This window comes from Pelecanus crispus, chromosome Z (assembly GCF_030463565.1).
Source record: "Pelecanus crispus isolate bPelCri1 chromosome Z, bPelCri1.pri, whole genome shotgun sequence".
NCBI lineage: Eukaryota > Metazoa > Chordata > Aves > Pelecaniformes > Pelecanidae > Pelecanus > Pelecanus crispus.
In genome coordinates, this window is record NC_134676.1 from 63,646,826 (window position 1) to 63,667,311 (window position 20,486).

The 20,486-nt window shown below is 39.6% G+C and overlaps 1 protein-coding gene across 1 annotated transcript in view; it reads right to left on the reverse strand.

Annotated features, from left to right (window-relative positions):
* Positions 1-20,486, reverse strand: part of EPB41L4A (erythrocyte membrane protein band 4.1 like 4A) — a 136,108-nt gene that overhangs the window by 21,592 nt on the left and 94,030 nt on the right. The window contains exons 12-17 of the mRNA XM_075726547.1: positions 19,948-19,959; positions 18,650-18,756; positions 10,005-10,086; positions 5,666-5,749; positions 2,995-3,108; positions 1,083-1,130 (exon numbers count right to left, since the gene is read on the reverse strand). Coding sequence (XP_075582662.1) covers positions 1,083-1,130; positions 2,995-3,108; positions 5,666-5,749; positions 10,005-10,086; positions 18,650-18,756; positions 19,948-19,959 — 447 coding nt within the window. The remainder of the gene's footprint in view (positions 1-1,082; positions 1,131-2,994; positions 3,109-5,665; positions 5,750-10,004; positions 10,087-18,649; positions 18,757-19,947; positions 19,960-20,486) is intronic.

Genomic DNA, 20,486 nt, shown 5'->3' on the forward strand with positions numbered 1-20,486 from the left:
CTATCCCAATATACAATAACAAACCTGTACATTTGTAACACAGCAGGCACAGCCTTTGGGAAGAGGTCCCTTCTGAGCACTGGGATTTTCCACCTGAGATGCCTAACTAAATCCTCTCAGTTTTATGTGCTGGACATCCAACATGGGACTATCACTGGGAGCTTGTAATGGTAACATCCTTCAGGAAAATAATCTGTTATCTTATAATAGGTGCAAAGTACGTAAGCACTTTCCCTGACTTCCTGTGATTGTCCCTGAGATGTTTGTATCTCTGCCAGAGCTCCTTTCCCGTGCTGCAGCAGTGAATCAGATCCTGGGAGTGCCTCCTCTCCTTTGCAAGCTTCAAGAGACTCTAACATCGAAATGCACTGCACTGTCTCCTTTTTCCAGCAGCCAGGGCAGGAGCACAGGAGTGAGGAGAATGATAGCACAGAGTCATGGCAGGCAGATGTGGCACTCAAGAACTCCAGATGCAAAAATCTGTCAAAAGCTGAAGTTGTTGAAGGGCACACCCGCATTCACATCAGCATTTTATTTGGAAATGTGACAAGCAGTCAAGACTGCACAGGAAAAAAAAAGAAGCTTAAGAAAATATTCAGCAAAAAACATGCAAGACAGTGAGAAGCCTGTAAGAAGTTGCATATGCCTCTGCACCTACCTTTTGCAGGAGAGTTTATCTCAAATGATAGTACACTTGTTTTCAAAATAGATTAATTAAAAGTGGACTGGGAAGCTGGAGAACTCAAAACAAAATCTGCAGATGCAAAATCCAAAAGCTAAAACTTCTGGAATTGACTTTCAAGTTGCAGACAAGCCTTTAGTAAACTTCTGCAAACTGCTTCTAGCATGGTATAGTAACAATGTGTAAGGCAGCTTGTAGGAATCTGTGCCGTGATGAGGTTATGCTACAGAGTGTTTTAGCAAAAGTAAGATAGGAAAGGAAAAATTAAATGGGCAGAACACAACAAGCCTTTTAAACATTTAAGAAGATGGGGGAGGAGGAAGGAAGGGAGGGGCAGGGAACTAAAATATGATCAGTACCTTCGCTATCATTTCATGGCTACTATAGATCATATATTTACCTTCTCCTTTGCTTTAAATCTGAATCTTCGCCACTGTTTTGATTTTTCCTGTGACATTAAGGAAGTTTTAATGAAATGCCATCGGGTCATTTAACACAAATACACAAAAACTCCCATCTTTTTAGGGAAAAAAATTTTTTTACAAAGGTTTTTTTTTCAATAGGATTTAAGGCAGAGGAAAAAGGGCATGTGCTTGTTTTAAACTTTTCAGGACACCTCTACAGTAAGTTGTGAAGGCATGATCCCATTCAAGCTCTCACTGCAAACCCCTGGCTTGCAAGGTTAAGCATGGTATGCTAGCCTTTAGAGTTTCCTACTGTTTCCAGCATAGCAAAGCCTGATGTTTTTCTCTTAATTCCACTAAAGAGTGCATAAACAACATGGCTATTGTTATTAAACAGTTGAAAAAGGAAAGTGCATGAATAAAACCAAGATTCAGGAAGACATAATTAGGTCAGAATCTACCTACTATTGTCAGTCTTCACAGTCTCACATATGAGATAAGACCTTTAAAAATATTTTGTTGGTCTGGTGGTCCAAAAGAAAACTTGCTATTGGCATGACCAACTGTCCAACAAGTAGATCAGCCAAATGCAAATCCCAGATGATAAATGCTCTGCATCTCAAAAAATTTGCTACTGCATAGTGCAAAACCACTGTTCTTTTCTTGGTACAAGACAGTTTTGCACTGCACATCTCTATTCCTTTGTTTTTACAGAGTCAAATGAGTCTGTCTGACAACTAAGAGAGCGATGAATCAGAAAACCCATTCAGGAAACACATTGCTATTAACATTTACAAGGGCTCTATCCAACAGGGTAAATCAACATAACTCTACTGACTTAGAAAGAGCTATGCTGATTTACTCTGACTCAGGCACAAGGTCACTAAGTATACACCATGGGCGAGTTTCTTCACTCTTGTTCTAGACAGCTAATGGCAGATAAAAGGTCTGGAGCAGCTCAGAATCCTTACAAATATAAAAGCTCCACACCTAACTACGTTTCCTGATAGATGTAGCTGCATCTTCAGAGATTCCTCTGCAAACCCTGGCTTTGAAAGCCAAACAGGTAATCCCTTCAGAGATGTCAGAAGCATACGTAACTCCAAAGTGCTGGCTTGTAAGGCAGTCCTAGAAGACTGCAATGAATAAGGCACAGCAGCTATGCTTGTCTATACTTCACAGCAGATCACAGCACCAGAGTATCTTAGCAATCAAAGCAGCTTCTCAGCAGGACAAATCATCCCAGGTAACATGTAGTCTCTCAAAACTGTATCACTTCAGAACTGCCCCTGTAATTCGCATTTTGGACATACTCCAGGACACACAGCACAGAATCTCCATCCATTTAATTTTACTTCTCCAAGTTACTCAGTTCAGTATGTACCCATTAAAAACCACATTAAGTATCTCATAGTTGTATTTTTACTGGCATCCTCTCTCATGTAAAGCAATTCACACATGGGACTGTTGAAGACAGCTTTATGGCTCACTCGTTTAATCTTTGTTGCACTTAAAGCAAAGCAAAGTACCTAAACCAAAATACTGCTCCGTATTAGAAGCTCATTGTCAAGCAAGCAACATCCATCAATCCTTTCCTTCACAAGGGAAAATAGCTGCAACAACTGAAAGGATCTTGCACGTGCCAATAATGCAATTTCTTATATTTTTAACACATTTTCCTAGTACCCAAAACAGCACACAAGCAAAAAGCCTGACCAAAGCTTCCTTTCCAAAAGCAGATCTGGTATTCTTGCTCAGTTTTTTTTTTTGACTAACAACTGGCCCCTAGAGTACCCCTTTTCCCAGGACCCAGCTGTGTCTCAAAGAGCCTTTACTGAACACACAGCATGCAGGACCTCAAGCTTTCTACTGTGAGAAGCTAACAGTAATTAATCCCAGGACTCTTACCTCCTCCGGACTGGCTGCCCAGACTCATTCTCGCTGCCACCTGATGGGTTCCGTCGCCGAGAGTAAGGAAACTTCGGTGATTTATTGCGGTCATTGGGAGAATTATACAGCCCACTAGGGTTAAAAAGGAAGAACAAACAGTTGGCTTTAAAACTTCTAGGAGAATTAAGCCAGCCAACTGAGATTCAGCCTACAAAAATGAGAAGGTTCACACACACACTTATATACAGACTCAGCTATACACGCATGTGTGTACATGCATGCTATGTAAATACAGATGGTACTGCTTTCCAGCAATAAATATTTTACACGGAACCTTGAAAATGTAGGAGAGAAACCTCTTAGCATTGCCAAGCCAACAGCTCTAAGCTTACAATATGTAGAACCAAGTATATACATATTCTTTTAGCATAATAAAACTCCTGTGCTTTAGTATGAGTTATCCAACCCAGAGGTAGGCATTCAAATGTACCTCTATTCTTAATGTTTTCTATGGATATTAAGTACGAAAACAGTGTTCCTGTTGTGAAATACACCTTCATCACAGAATTAATGCCTGGGATGCTGAAAAAATTTTAGCTGTTTATCCACACAACCCTCTGCCAGTGAATGGTCTGGAGATGTTTCAAACTTCAGCTTATGTACTTAAGCCTGGGTGGGACCCAGTGGGTTGGGTTGTTACCAAATTGTATGTAGACTATCAAATGCCTGTATGGATTATCCTGCGATACCTTCCTACAGAAGCATAAGGACCTATTCCAACAGTGTAACAGAGCCTGTGATAGACTACATATCACTCTAAGGTGCTCTACTGATGTCCACAACTTTTTGGAGGAAGGATGCTAAACTCAGCCACACATCTTTACCTAACATCACTTAGCCCTTTTCACAACAACTATGTGGTAAATGTGATATTCTCACCAAATTCCAGTTAAGGTATTTCTTTCTGCTTTCCTAAAACCCTCTGGCCTTCAGATTGGATACATTCTTCTCCACCTGCTTCTGCAGGCTGTTGATTACAGCACTGCTCTGCACAGTTGAAAAGTTGCCACAGTTCACCTCAACAAGAATTATTATTAGAAGCTGTGAAAGCCTCTGTGCAACATTCAGTCTGCTTATGTGTCTAAAACTGCATAGTCCTTTAGAGCAAATGGACTTGCAAAAACTCAGTCCTACCATTCTTTGGCTCCTGGGGGACCAAACTTCTTGCTATTCTTAGAGTAATTTTACCACTGGAGCCATAATGCGACAAGCTGACACTGCTTTTTCTTTAAAACTCACAAATAATCGTCTACCATAGCAAGAGAATATTTGCACGCTGCCTTGTCCTTACTCTGAAAACTCTTGACGTTTACAGAAGGACCACACAGGTTAAATCATCATGGTGCCCCAAAAGACACACGACATATAGATCTGAACCACCACACAAAAGCAGGACCATACTGGATTACACTTAATCCAGTCTAGTGGATTAATCCAGTCTACACTTAAGCCGTCTAATTCAGTGGCCTGTTTCCAACAGTAGCTGTAAGCAACCACTTACAGGAAGCAAGAAGTTGAATATATATGACAGCTCCCCAGGGCGCTCTCAGTCCCCCGCTATTCCCAGTCCAGGGGATTTACTGAGCCAGCTGCTATACCTTCAGAAGCCCTTGGGGATTTCTGTTCCATGACTCACCCAGCTTCTCCCAGGAATCCACTAACTTTCAGCAACTCTTCTAAAGGACGACCACAGGTCTCCTACTCACGGTGAGTCACTACTTACTGCCTTTCTCAATGCTTTTAAACCACCTCCAAGAGTTACACCTGAAGATCCCAAGTTCTTACACTGGAAAAATACAATCCTGATCTCTCTCCTTTCTCTGTACTACTCATGATTTTCTAGACCACATACCCTGAAATTATCTCTTTCCCAGACTGAAGAAAGAGTCCCGCCTGGCTTATGCTCCTTGTACAGATTTCTTGCATGGACATTCACACCTTTGATTACTGTTGCTGCCTCTTTCAAAGCCTTTTCCTTTTCCTGAGATAAGGAACTACAGAACTACACTCACAATTCTTGGAGCAAATATGTGATCCATAAATTTATGTAATGGCATAATGATGTTCTCTTCCTTTCTAATAATTGCTAATTGTTTTTCTGACTGCTACATAGTTGATGTTTTCATTAAGTTATCCATCATAACTCCACAGCACCTCATTTTACTCAGAAATCCAGGGTTATTTTTTTCCCCCATGTGCCTCTATTTACAGTTACTGATGACTAAACATCATCCACCATCCAGTGACTTGTCACTGATACTTTAGGGGTCTTTCTGACACTCTTCACAGACAACTTCCACTCTCACTATCCTAAACAATTCTGTCCCATCACCAAACCTTATCACTCCTTTTCCAGGTCTTTGACAAATATACTCAACAGCAGAGGTCTATGAACAGATCCCTGTGGAAAGCCGCTGGTGACTATCATCCACTGACAATTTCATCCTACACCTACTTTCCTGATTTTTAAATAATTGTGTATCCATGACAGGACCTATCTTCTTATATGCAATACAGATTTATTGTGACCCTGTTAATACATTAATATATTACCCAATATCCTTCAACCTATTGCCATGGCATGATATTTATAATTGCACAATACCTAGGACATCATGCCTCGCCTTACCTCTGTGGGCCATTTTCCTCCCACGGTGCGCTTGTTTTACTTCTTTGGGTTTCTGGACTGTTTTCATTTTTCATCTTTTTAAAGCTAAATAAAAGTACAGATATATGTTTTTTTTTTTTTTAAACCCACAGTGCACAGATCACATGTTCTCTCCCCCTGACTTCTTAAAAATTAATCTTAAAGTCATACACTCATTACAGAGACCCACCCTGGAATATAGCTATTTGCCTGCCATGTGAAAGAGGGCAAACAGGTGCTACATTGAAGAATCTCTCCTAGAAAGAGAGACTGGAAAGAAAAAGAAATAAGACTTGAAAATCAGCTCTACAAGCTCATAATTATGGCTCCACTGAGTCAGAAAAATGTCAATCTTGTCTCAGAATAAACAAGAACAGACGCTTAGGCAAAAACACAATATGCTCCCACAGTCTTCCACAATATGGAGTTAACAGATTATTGAACCAGAGGGTTTATCTCCTTTTTATTCTACATAGCTCTTGATGAAACTTTCTTCCATGGGTTTAATTAAACACCTCTTGAACATTTTTTAAATTTTGGCATAAATAGTGCCTGGTAGCAGTATGCTCCAGTGTTTAACTATGGCAAAACCAATTATTTCGTCTCAAAACTTCCACATGGTTCAAAACTTCCATCCTGCGTTCCTCACTAGTTCTGTACTTATAGAAAGAAACAAAGCCCTATGAATGATGGTTCCGTAATCACAAAGTCCACCCCATAATTTTTTTTTTTAATACATTTTTAACAACCGTCTTATCTTTTCCAAGTGAAAGGATCACAGACTATTTAATCTCTCCCAGTATAGGAGTCACCATATACCTCTGATTATCCTTATCATACTTCTGGATCATTTTTCCAGGCCTACAGTACCTTCTTTAGGATGGGAGCAACAAAGGCAGGGGTGATAACTATTCGAAACATGACAGACCACAGGTTCATAGAGTAGCATATTCTTCTAATTTCTTCCCCAGCAACTCCTTATGTTTTCTTTTTGCTAGACACTGAGCATAGATCTTACAATATGAAAGAGCTGCCTTCACTGACTGCTGCAAGGTAAAGTACTAGGACAGTCAAGATAGTCACCTGGCTTAAGAGATATATCAGCATTTGTGGCCAGTCTCCCACCATACCTATGGGAGATAGGTGGAAACCACCAGGATGCTTCAATTCCTCCAATTCCTACCATTCTCACAGTGTGAGGTTTTACAACTTCCAAGCCATTAATGCTCCTAGTTAGCCTGCTCACTGCCACTCCAATTGCTACAAGGTAGCTTCCAGCTAGAGGATGCTTTTGCACCCATCTTCTCACCAATGGCTAGTCCTGCTTTTCCTCCATCAGCATCTCCAGAGCTTGCTTTCTACATGAACAAGCAGTTCACCAGATACAGAACTAGATAGACACGCTGATTTCCACTAAATTCTTCACGAAGTGTTACTGACAGCAACCTACTACAAGCATTAATACCACGTATCTTTCCAAAGTGCAACTTAAGCAGCAAAAAAAAACCCCAAAACTTTATAGATGCTTACAGAGAGGAGGACATAAGCCAGAGTTCTTTGCCCAGAGCAGGAGGTGACAGACTCAGCTTTATAAAAAAATTGTGGCTACTTAACTCACTAATCCACTTTTAACCTCAGCTTTTGGTTACTACAGGTCACTGAGTTAATCATTTAATTGTCACAAGTGAACAAAATGCAAAGCTACAGTAAGTCAGCAGGAAAAGAAATTAAATTACACTTTATCAGGTAAATCATTTTCTTAATACTGCACCCATTAATTATTGACTCATGCATGCATACAATCTATTCCCAGGCTTAAAAATATGTGCTTACTACAGACTAAGCAAGTAACTCAGGTAAATACTTTTCAGTCCTGTATTGCAAAAAGCAATTGCTTTTGCACAGCATAAACTACTGAACAATACTGAGATTGAATTTGGGCTTAAAAAATTTGAATGGTGTTCTCAAATCTTAAAAAAGTGAGAGAAAGAAATGATCTTGGGAGGCGAATTCACTGCATTAGATTCCTAAGTCATTACTCATTCAGAGAAGACACACACTTTACAGCAAGAGAGCTACAGCATGGCAGCTCTTCAGATACTTCAGATACTGGTATTATTTCCAGGAATGCAGTTGCAAAAGGGACTGAGTTCATTCTAAGTATTTGAGAAGGTTAGGACCTGAATTCCACGTGAGATTACTGTTGTTGGGGGTTCTTATGGTTTACCTTGAATTTATACCACTTATGCAGAAGTGACCGACTATGTATCTCAACAGTGAATGAGACGTTAAACTACAAAAACTCAGCTTGTGAGAGTTGCTGAAGATTTGCAAGCACGACTGAGAATTAATGCAAGAACTTCACAGGATGGAGTAAACTCCCAAACTAAATGCTTCACAACGTATGTGTGCTGCCTGTCACACATACTAAGCCTGGCAGAGCTGAAAGGTGTTTTACATGTGCAGACAGAGACACCAAGAAAAACAAATCAATTTCTAAATAGAAAGCATGCAAGAGAAACAACTTCCAACACTTTTTTGCTGGAAGTGACTATTTAAAACTGACTCAGTGAGAGTCTGCCTGTGAATTGCTTTTAATCTGTCAAGGTAAGAAACTAAACTCAGAAATGTCGCAGCTGCCATGTTGAGAGCCCCTTATTTTGGTTCTTGCTCTACAACCTGCTTATCCATTTCTTTTTAACAGTTCATTGCTAAAAAGTTATACAGAGCATTTGGAGCACAAGCTGTAGTGAAAGGCTCCTATCCTGTCCCAATACAATGAATTCTGCACTATGGAATAAGGGTACCTCCTGCTTTGTACCTTTCTCTCTCCTAACAAATCACAGAATGACAGAATTTTTCAGCTTGGCAGGGACCTCTGGAGTTCATCTGGTCAAACACCCTGCTAAAGTACGGCCACGCAGAGCCAGTTGCCCAGGACCACTCCCAGACAGCTCTTGAATATTTCCAAGGATGGAGACTCCACCACCTCCTTGGGCAACCTGTGCCAGCGCTCGGTCACCCTCACAGTGAAAAAGTGTTTCCTGATGTTCAGAGGGAACCTTCTGTGTTTCAGTGCATGCCCATTACCTCTGGTTCTGTCACTGGGCACCACTGAAAAGAGCCTGGCTCTGTCCTCTTTGCACCCTCCCTGCAGGTATTGATACACCTTTGTATGTCTTCTGCTCAATGGCCTAGCTTCAGCATGACAGAGTGGCAAAATCATAAACTTTCTTTTAACCCATGATTAGTATTGTTTTCTAAGGTCTGGAATATTTGATTCAATTTCCCTCAAGCTGAGGAGGAACAATTAAGCTCAGGTCTTCTTTTCTGGGGCAACTGTTCTAAATATAGGCAATAGGAAACACTATCCACCAAGTATTTGCAGTAAATCTTTCAGACGCTTCTTCAGAGGTCAGTTGAGATACCTAGTATTTGAAGCCCACAGCTTCAATGGAGGTATAAGGTCAGAGGTGCTCTGTTCAAAAAACCCTGTCAGGGTTACTGGGCATGCAGAGACAGACATTCAGGCAACTAAGCAAAAAAGTTAGGTGCTGAGTTTTTGACTCATTGTTTTGTCAGATCACTCTTTTTTGATTCAGGCACCCAAATTCCACCTAAAATTAAGGGTGGGGATATAAATCCCTTTCTGAATCTGAGCCTCACCTCCTTCTCTCACATATGCCTAATAACCAGAGATGCGCACTTCAGCACAGATAATTAAACACAGCAGACCACACAAGTCCAGAGGAGCCCTGGCAATTCACTGCTCTTAAGGAGCAGGAACAAACACATGAGTTTTGTTCTGGATTTACCAGTGTAACGGGTAATGGACTGCAAGATTAACAGCACTGCTGGAAGAGAGGCCATGCCCAGCTCTTCCCTGCCGACACATCCCAAGCAGAGCTTACCCTGTGCAGAGGCAGAAGACCCATGCCCTGAGGACTCTGCCAGCCAGCACACAGCTCCCAGGGGAGAGACACATAGGGCTTCACAGGACTATCCTGACCAATGCCCCTTGGGTCATTATTTGTTTTTTTCATATTTAAAACTGAAACTGTTTGCCTTCCCATTAACTTGTCCCGATTTGTGGGTTTCCAAACTCTGTGTCACCTGGAAACCCTGTTCCAGGTTCCTCAGAAGATCAGCGTTTGTTAAAATGAATCATTGGGAACGCTCTCTGACCTTTGTCAACAGAAGATCAGACAGTCCTAAACTTCAGGGCAGGATAAACTGTTACTAATGATTACTAAATGTGTTCCTCTATCCAATTCAATCCACAATCTCTTAAAAGCTGGAAGGGAATCACTGGTCTACATACCTTTTCACAGGAGAAGGTGCAATAATTTTGGTAGTTCCTTCATTTTCCCCATTTGTTGTAATCTGGCTCATGTTCTTAGATCCTGAAAAAAAAAACCCACAAACAGAACAGTCCTGTAGCATATATGCTTGCACACCTATTCAGCATAATCACCTACTGAACACAGTGCAGCATGAGAGATAAAATGATACACAAGACATCTGGTGCATGTTCTACTTGCTAAGGGTGCATAAGGATCACACTTTTGTGTCTTATCCTTATTTCTAGTTAAACAGCATCAAAAGGAAGTTTAATAGGGGGGACATTCATTACTCTTCCACATGAGACAGAGGAGTTTGGGAGTTTGAAGCTGTTGTTCTGACAGGTATACTACACCATTGCCACCAGAAGGGAATTCCCTGCTCAGTCACCAATGAGAAGAAAGGTGTGAGGAGAACACAAGGTATGAAAAAACTTGGGAATCTCCAGTATAATAACTATGGCTTCTAAAATAACCACTAGATTAGATGGTAAAGCAAGATGAATATGTTAGTTCTAAGAAACCATTTCAAATTGAGGTAACAACACAGTGCAATGCAACACTAATATATCCTAAGTTACAACCAGGAAAATAATAACTGTAAATCAGTGGGTTAGAAAACTAATAAAGTAAATAGAGAGAGACAATAAAGAGTAATACTCTGACAGAGACAGCTAAGGATCAGTTTAAATGAGTCAGAAACTTTTGGCGAACATTTGAAAGTTACCTGCCTAGTTTCCAATTTTGTGCCCAATATTCTTTGTATTTTGATCCTGCACTTTTCACACCGTTGGCACTTAAGTCCCCACCTGAGCCATGAAAAGGAACCTGAAGAATCAGGAGGAACATGTACATTCCCCTCTTTTTGAGCCCCCATATAACAGGCTTCAAACAAACAGATTTGTGTATTCATGATTTAGGAGCACTGAGAGCCAAGGGAATCTGAATATTTCATACTGGGTTAACATCAAAGTGGCATGGTAAGATTATGCTCTACAGATGTATACAGCTCAGTACTGTGAACAAAAAAAGAACTGTTCTGTTCAGGTTAGTATGTAGTAATATATTAATCATCAAGACAGGTTTGTTCCTACTGGTGCTATAATTTTAGTTTCCATGCTGTGCTATTAATATTAATATGTAATTTTTTCTTCAGTTCACACATTCTCTTTCTATCTAACTGGCAATTTCAGTCATTTCTTACCAAACTGTTACCACCTCCAGAAACAAATGTTAAGTAAAACAACAAAGCAACATCACTGATGATGTACATCAGCTCTGGACAGGATTCTGAGCATGTTCATTGAAGATAATGAAACAAATTGACTGAAGCCTGTAAAACTGCTAACAAGGAAATACTATGTCCTCTGGGCACAAGCAACAGCATCATAGTGTTGCTAACATAGTGGTACAAACTCAAAGCCTTATTGTTTGGCTAAAACTAAAATATAATGTCTTAAATTAAGCTGTGGTGAGATTTTGCATTATAAGCTTTCTCCACATTCTCAGAGAATAAATTTCTCCACAATATCCCTCAACTTTCCATACCACCCCTTTGACATACAAAGCACCTGGACTCTCCTCTACTTCAACACAAATACCTGAGATATCCTAAGGCATCTTGTCTGGCCATCAAATACCTCTCCTACAGGTTAAATCTGCTAGTCTTCTGCAGATGCCTCATACACTGCAGAGGGTCTCAAGTGGCATTAGTCACCTTTGTTTAAGCAACTCGACCAAGCCCTTTACATGTTTGACCTTACCACTTTCAGTGATGTAGTTCACTCCTTTCCCTACTTAGTTTTTCAGACTAATGCCTGGCAGGTGATGGGAGCAGCCTGGGTCCTGTCTTGTACAATATTTGCTCCCTCAAGGCACTTTTTGTTGAATAAGCATAGGAAGAATTTGGAATATTCTGAAGAAGGAAATGCAGAATGGGCACAGATTCACAGACGGAAAGGAAAGTTTTGGCATTCTGAACGAATCCTCTATTTTATACAATAAGAGACAACCAACTGTCCAGACTGTCTGAAGCACTGCACATCTGCCCACATAGTTATTTTCTGTTTTCAAGAATGGAAAAATAACTACACTGCCACTGTGGCCTGCTTGGTAAAAAGACAGAATTATTGAATGGAAAACTTTCTTGAATTAATGTGGATAACAAGAATCCCCATCTTCATTAAGGCCATAAAAGACTGCTAAAAAAATTCTTCCTCTGACCTCTAAAAAGAGAAGGATGCCTACAGTCAAAAATCACAAATAAATAAAGATGACAGCACATAAGAACAGGAAGCAGAAAATACCTATCTTTAAGGAAGGTCTGTGGCCTCAAGCTGCATCAGGGGAGGTTTAGATTGGGTATAAGGAAAAATTTCTTCACAGAAAGGGTGGTCAAGCATTGGAACAGGCTGCCCAGAGGGGTGGTGGAGTCACCATCCCTGGAAGTGTTCAAAAAACAGGTAGATGTGGCTCTGGGGGACATGGTTTAGTGGACATTGTGGTATTGGGTTGATGGTTGGACTGATGATCTTAGAGGTCCTTTCCAACCTTAATGATTCCTAGTTTTTACTTTCATTATAAATAATCCAGCCACCAAACCAGGAAACATGAAATTGCTATTCTACCCTTAATTGGTTTAGTGGTGGACTTGGTAGTGTTAGGTTAATGGTTGGACTGGATGATCTTAAAGGTCTTTTCCAACCTAAACAATTCTATGATGCTTCCATGAAGATACTGGTGGTGAAATGAAAACGGAGGCTGTCAAAGTTTTAAACTACAAGGGTATCTCAGGGTTTCTGACCGTATTTTTTTGCATGCAGATACATTTAGCTTGCCTTTCCTAGGCCATCAAATACATAATATAAAATAACCCACTATAGTAATTTGGCCCACAGAAGGATTGAAATGAGCAAAGCTAGGACTTTTTCAAACAAAGAAAATAATTTCAGTACTTCACATTACTGTGTAAATGAAGTAGCTTCCAATTAAGCCCCTCAGAGTGCTCATAACTTAATGGACCAATAAGGACGCATGCTCCAAAACGTGTCATAGCTATGAAACAACTGACAGAAAAAAAGCCAAGGGTCAAGTGCTATAAAAGTAATAGCCACCTCCAGAACTGATTCTTTGCTATGTTTGGCAATAGCCTTACCATTCTGCTGACACCCAGTCATCTCTGTGACACCTTTGCAACACCTTGAGCATCCTGCACGAAGGCTGGTGCTGCAGAGCCTACATGCGGCACCTCAGCTTTTAGAGCAGCCAGTACTAGTAAATCCTTACAAGGGCAGCAGCTCCTTCTCACTGTTGAGTTCCCTGGTTACCACTCTACTATTTCAAACAAGTACTTAGTTGAGGGAAAACCGAAGAAAAGACAACATACCAGTGAATATCGCACAGAAGCAGAATCCACCCAGAACTATAAAATAGCTTTCTACTGAGTCAAGACCTCATATTAGCCATGTTTGACTCCACCGCTGCCCACAATGAGGACCTTTGCTTTGCTTTTTTTTTTAAAAAAAAACCTGTTGCTGTACAATTCTTTTGTACAAATAACTAGCTTAATCAGGGGCTTTCTGTCCACACTTACAGAAACTGTAATAATTGCCTTTAAGTATGTTCCACCGTGTGTATCTTTTACTAACTACAGTACTGTTCTACCAGCCTACACCTCTGTATGATACAGTATCCCTAATATAAAAGAAAAGACTCCAGAAAAACTGCCCAAACACTAACCCCATTGGAGTAACTTATCTATACCACTGTTTCTTGCATGCCAAGTTAATAGGCCTCTCAAAAATACCTTAGATAGCGAGAAAACCTGAACATCTCACTTCTAGCAGGTTTTCCTGGCTGTTTACCTTTTGTCAGATAAGTTACTGTCAGCATTCAGCGCACTGAACTTTACCAATAAGGTGAATGTACAGGCATCAATTCCTTTTACAGCCATCTTGAAGCTGATTTCTGCATTCAATTTAAATAGATTATTACAGTTTTAAAAACCCAAATGTCCAAAATCTCAGGAGCCTGTGAAGCTAATTAGCTTGTCATAACAGTTTCTTATCAACTAAAGCCATTTCACTGATGTTAACTGGAAGTAGTGTTTGTATTTAAATCTATTAATGAGAGCATTAGATAGTGTGATCAAAAGGAAAACATGCAGTAAGAGCTCATGCTTTGCACTGTGTGTTACTAACAGCCTATAAAAGTGAATGGACTTCCATATGTCTACACTAGCATAGCCAACTCTGTGATAATGTTTACTTTCCAAACTAGTTTCCAAACCTGTAGCCTCAAGGGTTTGTGCATCTCACACCTCATACATGAAATGCAGAAGGGGTCACATCCATCCTTTTACAAAACCTAGGATTGAAAATAAACTTTAAACTGTAAAGCTCAAAGTTAATAAGTAAGTAAATAGATAAAATTACCTCAAGATTCATTTTCTAAAATTTAACTGTCAAACCCAATCTCACAACTTTCTGGGAAAAGATTTGTGACTTTGAATGTGCCAGACCAACTGTTCTAGCTACCATGACTGAGGTTGGCAAAGCAGGGTAATGATAGGCATCTGTCATAATATGTAAGTTAGTCAGGGCAGGGACTGTGACTGCCTGTGATTGCTTAGCAACCATTATAATACGGACAGTACTGTAATTTTAATACCCACTCCCGATTCTCCACCTGGCTTTTAAATCAGAATGGCAGCACTTACTTTATGCTAGCTTATACAACAACCCAGTGTGCAAGGCAGAGACAAATCAAGTCCTCAACTAGCAGACAACAAGCCCTAAGCAATGTGTTTTCCACTGCTGAATAAACTCAGACCCACAGCAACAGGCCTGGTCACATCAGTGTTTGTCCAGAGAGGATGTTCCCAAGGAGCTTTTCACATGCAACTTTCAGCCAAAAGAATAATGAATGCTTTCACCCTACGCACTGTTGCAAAGCTGAATATTATCAGTCCTGCCTTGAGAAGGTAAGACAGAATAATGAGAGATCCTGTTCCATGTTTGAGTTCATGATTTGCAACCAGAACAAAATGCCACTGTAACTCTCTCTCAGCTGAAATGAAATGGGGAGAATAAGCAAACAAAACAAGCTACGCATATCTCACATCTAAGACTTTACAAAACAAAACAAAACAAGCCCTTCTCCAACTGAACACTAACTTCAACACCAACCTAAACACACAACAAAAAAAAAAAAAAGAATGCACTGATATAAAAGCATTGATTGCATAGCCATTGAAGCCTCCTGGTCTGATTTTTCCACTAACCCTAGAACAACTGATATATAAAATGTATTAAGCACGTGACAAAAAGGGAGGTTATTGCATTTAAAACCACCGTAATCTGGATTCTAGGAAAATAATCTGCTATGCTAAAGCCAAACCATCTACACTGTCTACCTTATCAGGGGAATCAGTGAATGGCCATGGCTTTTATACTAGAAAGCTAGTTTCTCTGTTCACAGTATCATCTCCTTGGATTCCTCTCTTAAAGCACAAATATTGTTACTGAAAACATAAAAGTAAATATTTTCTATCATTCTCTTGGCACCTACTCCAACTCTTTAACCCAGAGTTCACCAAGTGGCTGCAGTTCTAATGACCTTAGCATACTTTAATGGATCAATGAGGCAAAGAAACATTATTACTAGCTCAGCTCTGCAAAAGATAGCTAACCTTTACCTTCAGGTGACAGAAAAAAAAATGTAAAACCCACATACTATGTAACTGTGAATAACACCAGAACACGTATACAAAAAGAAGGAACAAGGGAAAATATTTTAATGAGATGCCAGAGGTTAGAGGCTTCAGCACTTCACACACACCTCTTCAGTGGAGGCAATGCAGACTGCACATACTACTGCAGCCATGCATTTGTAGCTACTGGTTCACCTAATTGCCCCCAAAACCACTGTTGTGGCTGGTCCCACTACCGGCACCAACAGATAACAAAACAAAACCAAACCAGAATGGCTAATTGAACTGGCTGAAGAAAGGAAGCTTTTCATGCACTTAACTTTGCAATCTTAAGAAAAGGATAAAAAGTAAAGAAGCAGGTGAGGAAAGATGCTGAACTTGGAGAAGGTGGAAGGAAGATACTGCATCAGAACTATTTGTAAGTTGCTCCTGGGTTTTGGGTTTTGGCAGAATAGGTGGAACTTTGATTTTCATTCCAAAGAACTAAATTATAAGCCATGTCCAGCTGGATCCTAATTTAAGTGGCATTTGGCAGAAAACACCTTAAGAAATATGTAATGCATGCAAACTAAAATCACCCTATTTAAAATGTTGAACAAGGCATATTTCATCTTATTACACCATACTAGAAACACAAAATTAAGAACAAAGGACTAGCCATCAACGACAACCACTGGCATACTCTCATTATGCAAAAGGAATATTTATTTTAAGAAGAAATGTCATATTCTCTCAAACATTTCAGTCAGGGAAAGTTTTAAGTAACTCGTAAGACTGTTTACACCACCAGGCACATTTCTAAGATAAAAATTATTCTGCAAAAATAAAATCTACATTAGATTAGTATTTTTAAACAAGTGATGCTTAAAATAGATCAAACAGATTTGACTTCTTGTGTGAAATGGACTTTGCTATATCCAAGAACCAGTTTAAGTGAAAAGGGGTGGATTTATCCTAGTGATATGCAACAGACTGTCACATGGTGTCTGACACATGGAGGAGAAGTAGCTTTAGTCTGCCTTCAGCACCTGAAAGCCCATTTAAATGGAGAAAGAGTACTAGATGTTTATCATTGTGAATACCCAAATACAAAATGAAAAAATAGAGTAAAAAATATTTTCATTTATAGGGAAAGATGGAATTGGAATGACATAGCTCTCTTCCTTTAGCCCATATTTTTCATTTAAATGAAACAAATTCATTTAATTTAAAAATCATTTGAGGTAATATACCTACCTCAGTGGAAAATGACTGCACATTTGGAACACATGAGTAATCAATTAAGTTGAATTAAAAGCAAAACAACCCAGATGGGGGATACAGATTACACAAATACATATGAGTAAGATGGTGAAAAAGCAGCCTTTTTATTTGAAACTAAAACTAAGTATTTAAACCCACCATAACGACAAACACACATCGCCCAGAGAATTCTGCATCGTGTTACGTCGGCAGAAGAGGCCATGGGAAAGTTTCAGTTTTCCTCACAATTCCAGTCAAAGAGACCAAAAAAATTCAACAAGCACAACATGCACACCCTTGCAGCAATATAGACTGACTTTCACTGCCTGTGCCAAGCCAAACTTTTTTGACTAAGGGCTGAGTTTCAGCTGACAAGTTTACCTCTGAATATCCACACAACTTTTTGCACAACTGAACTGGGGACTAATGAGGTAGGAAATGTTGTTCATCTTGAACTACCACCCCAAGAATGGGACAGCCCGGCTGAACAAAAGTCTAAGTCACTACTAGGTTCAAGGATGAACAGCTTCTTGTCCTCTTAGGTACCCATTGTCAGCTACAGACACAACAGAAGATATCATAATCAGAAAGCAAACCTCTTCTTACATGTGACTAAATAAAAGAAAATAAAATAAATCTGTTGTAAACTGCTTGTATTTTCCAAGGGCAATACTTCTAATTACACTACAAGATCCACTGCAGCTAAAAGGCAGAACACACCAGCTTTGTTTCTGAGTCAAAAGACAGCATCCAGAATAAATATGGGAGGTTTCCAGATGGACATACCTGCTCTCTTTTTAAAAATGGGGACCCTCAAAAGTTTATAATGCTGTACTAACGCATGATAAAGAGAAATCTTGCTTGCATTTTGAAACCCAGACAACTTTTTTCTCAAACGTCTAACACACATACACATATACTTAACTCCATGTACAAGTTCAACAGAAATCTGCATGACTGCTGTCATAGATGAAGCTAAGTGTACACATGTAATCACATGTAGGAGTGCAGCTTGACCTTAGAAAAGATTTTTGCCTCTATTACTAAATATCAGGAAACATCCATTATTCTGGGCATGACTCCTGTGATCCATGCTTAATCTTATATGTTTCTCTAACATCTGAAAAACCTTCCAGCTTCCCCCGACATCTTCAGCATGCAGAACAGACTTCCAGCTCACACATCTGAAGCATGTTAAAACTGAGGAGGGCATAGCACTAACTTCTGTTCTCTTAATATCAAAATAAAGTGATACCACCCTTGAACTGGGAAGAGGATGTACAAGAGAGACACCTTGGGTCAAGCAGCTGGTACAATGGTATACCAACCAAGACACACAGATATAAAATTCTTCAGAAATAGACAGGACTCCTGAAAAAAAAAACACGTTCTCACTGCCTGTTTTCAAACTTCCCTTTCATACTTTACATCAGACCTACAAACATGGGGTTTTGTCACGTTTGATCCACACCATCTCTTTTACTTTTACCCACAAACTCGGAGTTTTTAGATCCAGCTAAAGTTAGATATAAATACTGACCTAAGACAAAAGAGAGAATCCATTCTGAGAGATCCTTGAGGACACTGCAGCAGTTCTGAGTCACCTCTTGAAAATGAAATGAACCAAAGACCAAAGAAGACTTCTCTCCACAGACCCAGCAGAGAAGGACTTACCGGTCTGCTGTGTTCTTTTGGGGTAAGTCTTGCTGCGGCTTCTTTCAATGCACTGGTCAGGCCGCGGAAGCTGCACAGAAGGGTCTCTGGTCATTTGCAAAGATGTCCTACCAATTGAAAACACAACAAAATCATGGGAAAACACTTGGGAAAAATGATAAACAAAACAGAGCATCTTCAGACTGAAAAAAATGCATCATGTTTGGGCAGCATGTTTTGTTAGCTATTCATGGCGTTTGGGCAGCATGTTTTGTTAGCTATTCACTTCTCCGGTTCTCCTGCAGAGTAGCACTACCCTGACTTTCGTTTTGAATCAGTCATTGGAAGAATCAGCAGCAGCTTGTGCCAATCTCTTCTACATTGGGTATTTTCAGGAGGAGCTAAGCAACTAAAAAACAATGCTGGTTTATTAGGAAAAGGCTAAAATCATGTGACCTTTCGTAACCTCGAATATTCTAACATAAAACTTTCTTAAATTATTTGATTACTTCCTCAATTCTTTCTGTAAGTTTTTATCTCAGGAAAGCACATATTTAACATTGTTCCAGTCAGTAAGGGGCTACTTCTCTGCCATGTGGAATGACAACCTAAAGGGCATGGAAAACTCTGTGCAAAGCAAACTGTAACAAAGTACTCTCACTAGCACACGCCCAAATGATAATAAATTGAGTAGAAGTCCTGATTCCCATTTACAGTGAAGCTCTTCTTCGTTGCACAATTTAAATAAGTTATTAAGTTTAAATAAATTCTTTTATGCTCATTTTAATGTTCCTCTCCATGTGACCAAGCAGAATAAAGTGTTCATAACAAAAATGTAAAACAGGCCTCATATTCCTCCCCAAAACTCCATGTTTGCTTCTGGCAACTTACTACACAGGAGAACTAATTGTTACTATTAACTCCCAGTTGCCTAAACACCTGCAGTTCGATGACTTAGAAGTTAAACAGGTATCATACTATCAAGTGCCAAGCAACTATTTAGGCATTACATATGTAGATTTTCTGAGTTATGCGAATAGACTCCACTAGGATGACTGTATTTTCACCAATAGCTGCGCAGGGATAGTCAGCACTACAGAATCTTTAACTTCTCAAAATTTATAAAAGAATTAAAGGACTGAAAAGCCCCAGATTCTAACATTACATCACAGTAATGCTGTTTCTTGATATTCAGTTTAATAGTTTTTTTTGCTCCCAAGTTAGCCAGAAAACACTTCTAACTCAACTTTTAAGTTCGGCAACCATGCCAGTCTTACAAATTCCAGAAGCAGTTTTAACAAAACATCTGGGGATAAGACCTTCCACTCACACTAACAACTCCACATATTAACCAAAGCATCTGATCTTAAGACAAGGAAATTACTTTTCTGAAAACTGTCTGCCACCTAATGAGAAGTACCTAGAACATTTAAAAAAACAAAGGAAAAAAAGCCAAAAGATAATATTATGGTCCCCTTACATACACAGTCAAATGGTGGGATTATGGATTCTGCTTTGAGCTGATGTATACAGATACACAACACTGCCACTGCTTTTGGTGCTACAACAGGGACAAAGGCAAAGAGGAAAGACAATCAAAACTGATGGATAAGCAAAGAGAAGATTCTCAAAGCACATGAAAATGCTGTTACTGCTGCCCTGAATTCCAAGATGAGAGTTAACATGTCAAACACCAATTGATTATCACTATTTATCATTAACACTGTATAATCAATATGGTGCAACTAGATGTCACAACCCACATTTACCAGAACATCCACTCAGGTCAGGGGGAGTCCTCAAGAATCCCTGCAGCAAAACAGGGAACACTTCATACTAGAAGGGAAATAGGTACTTT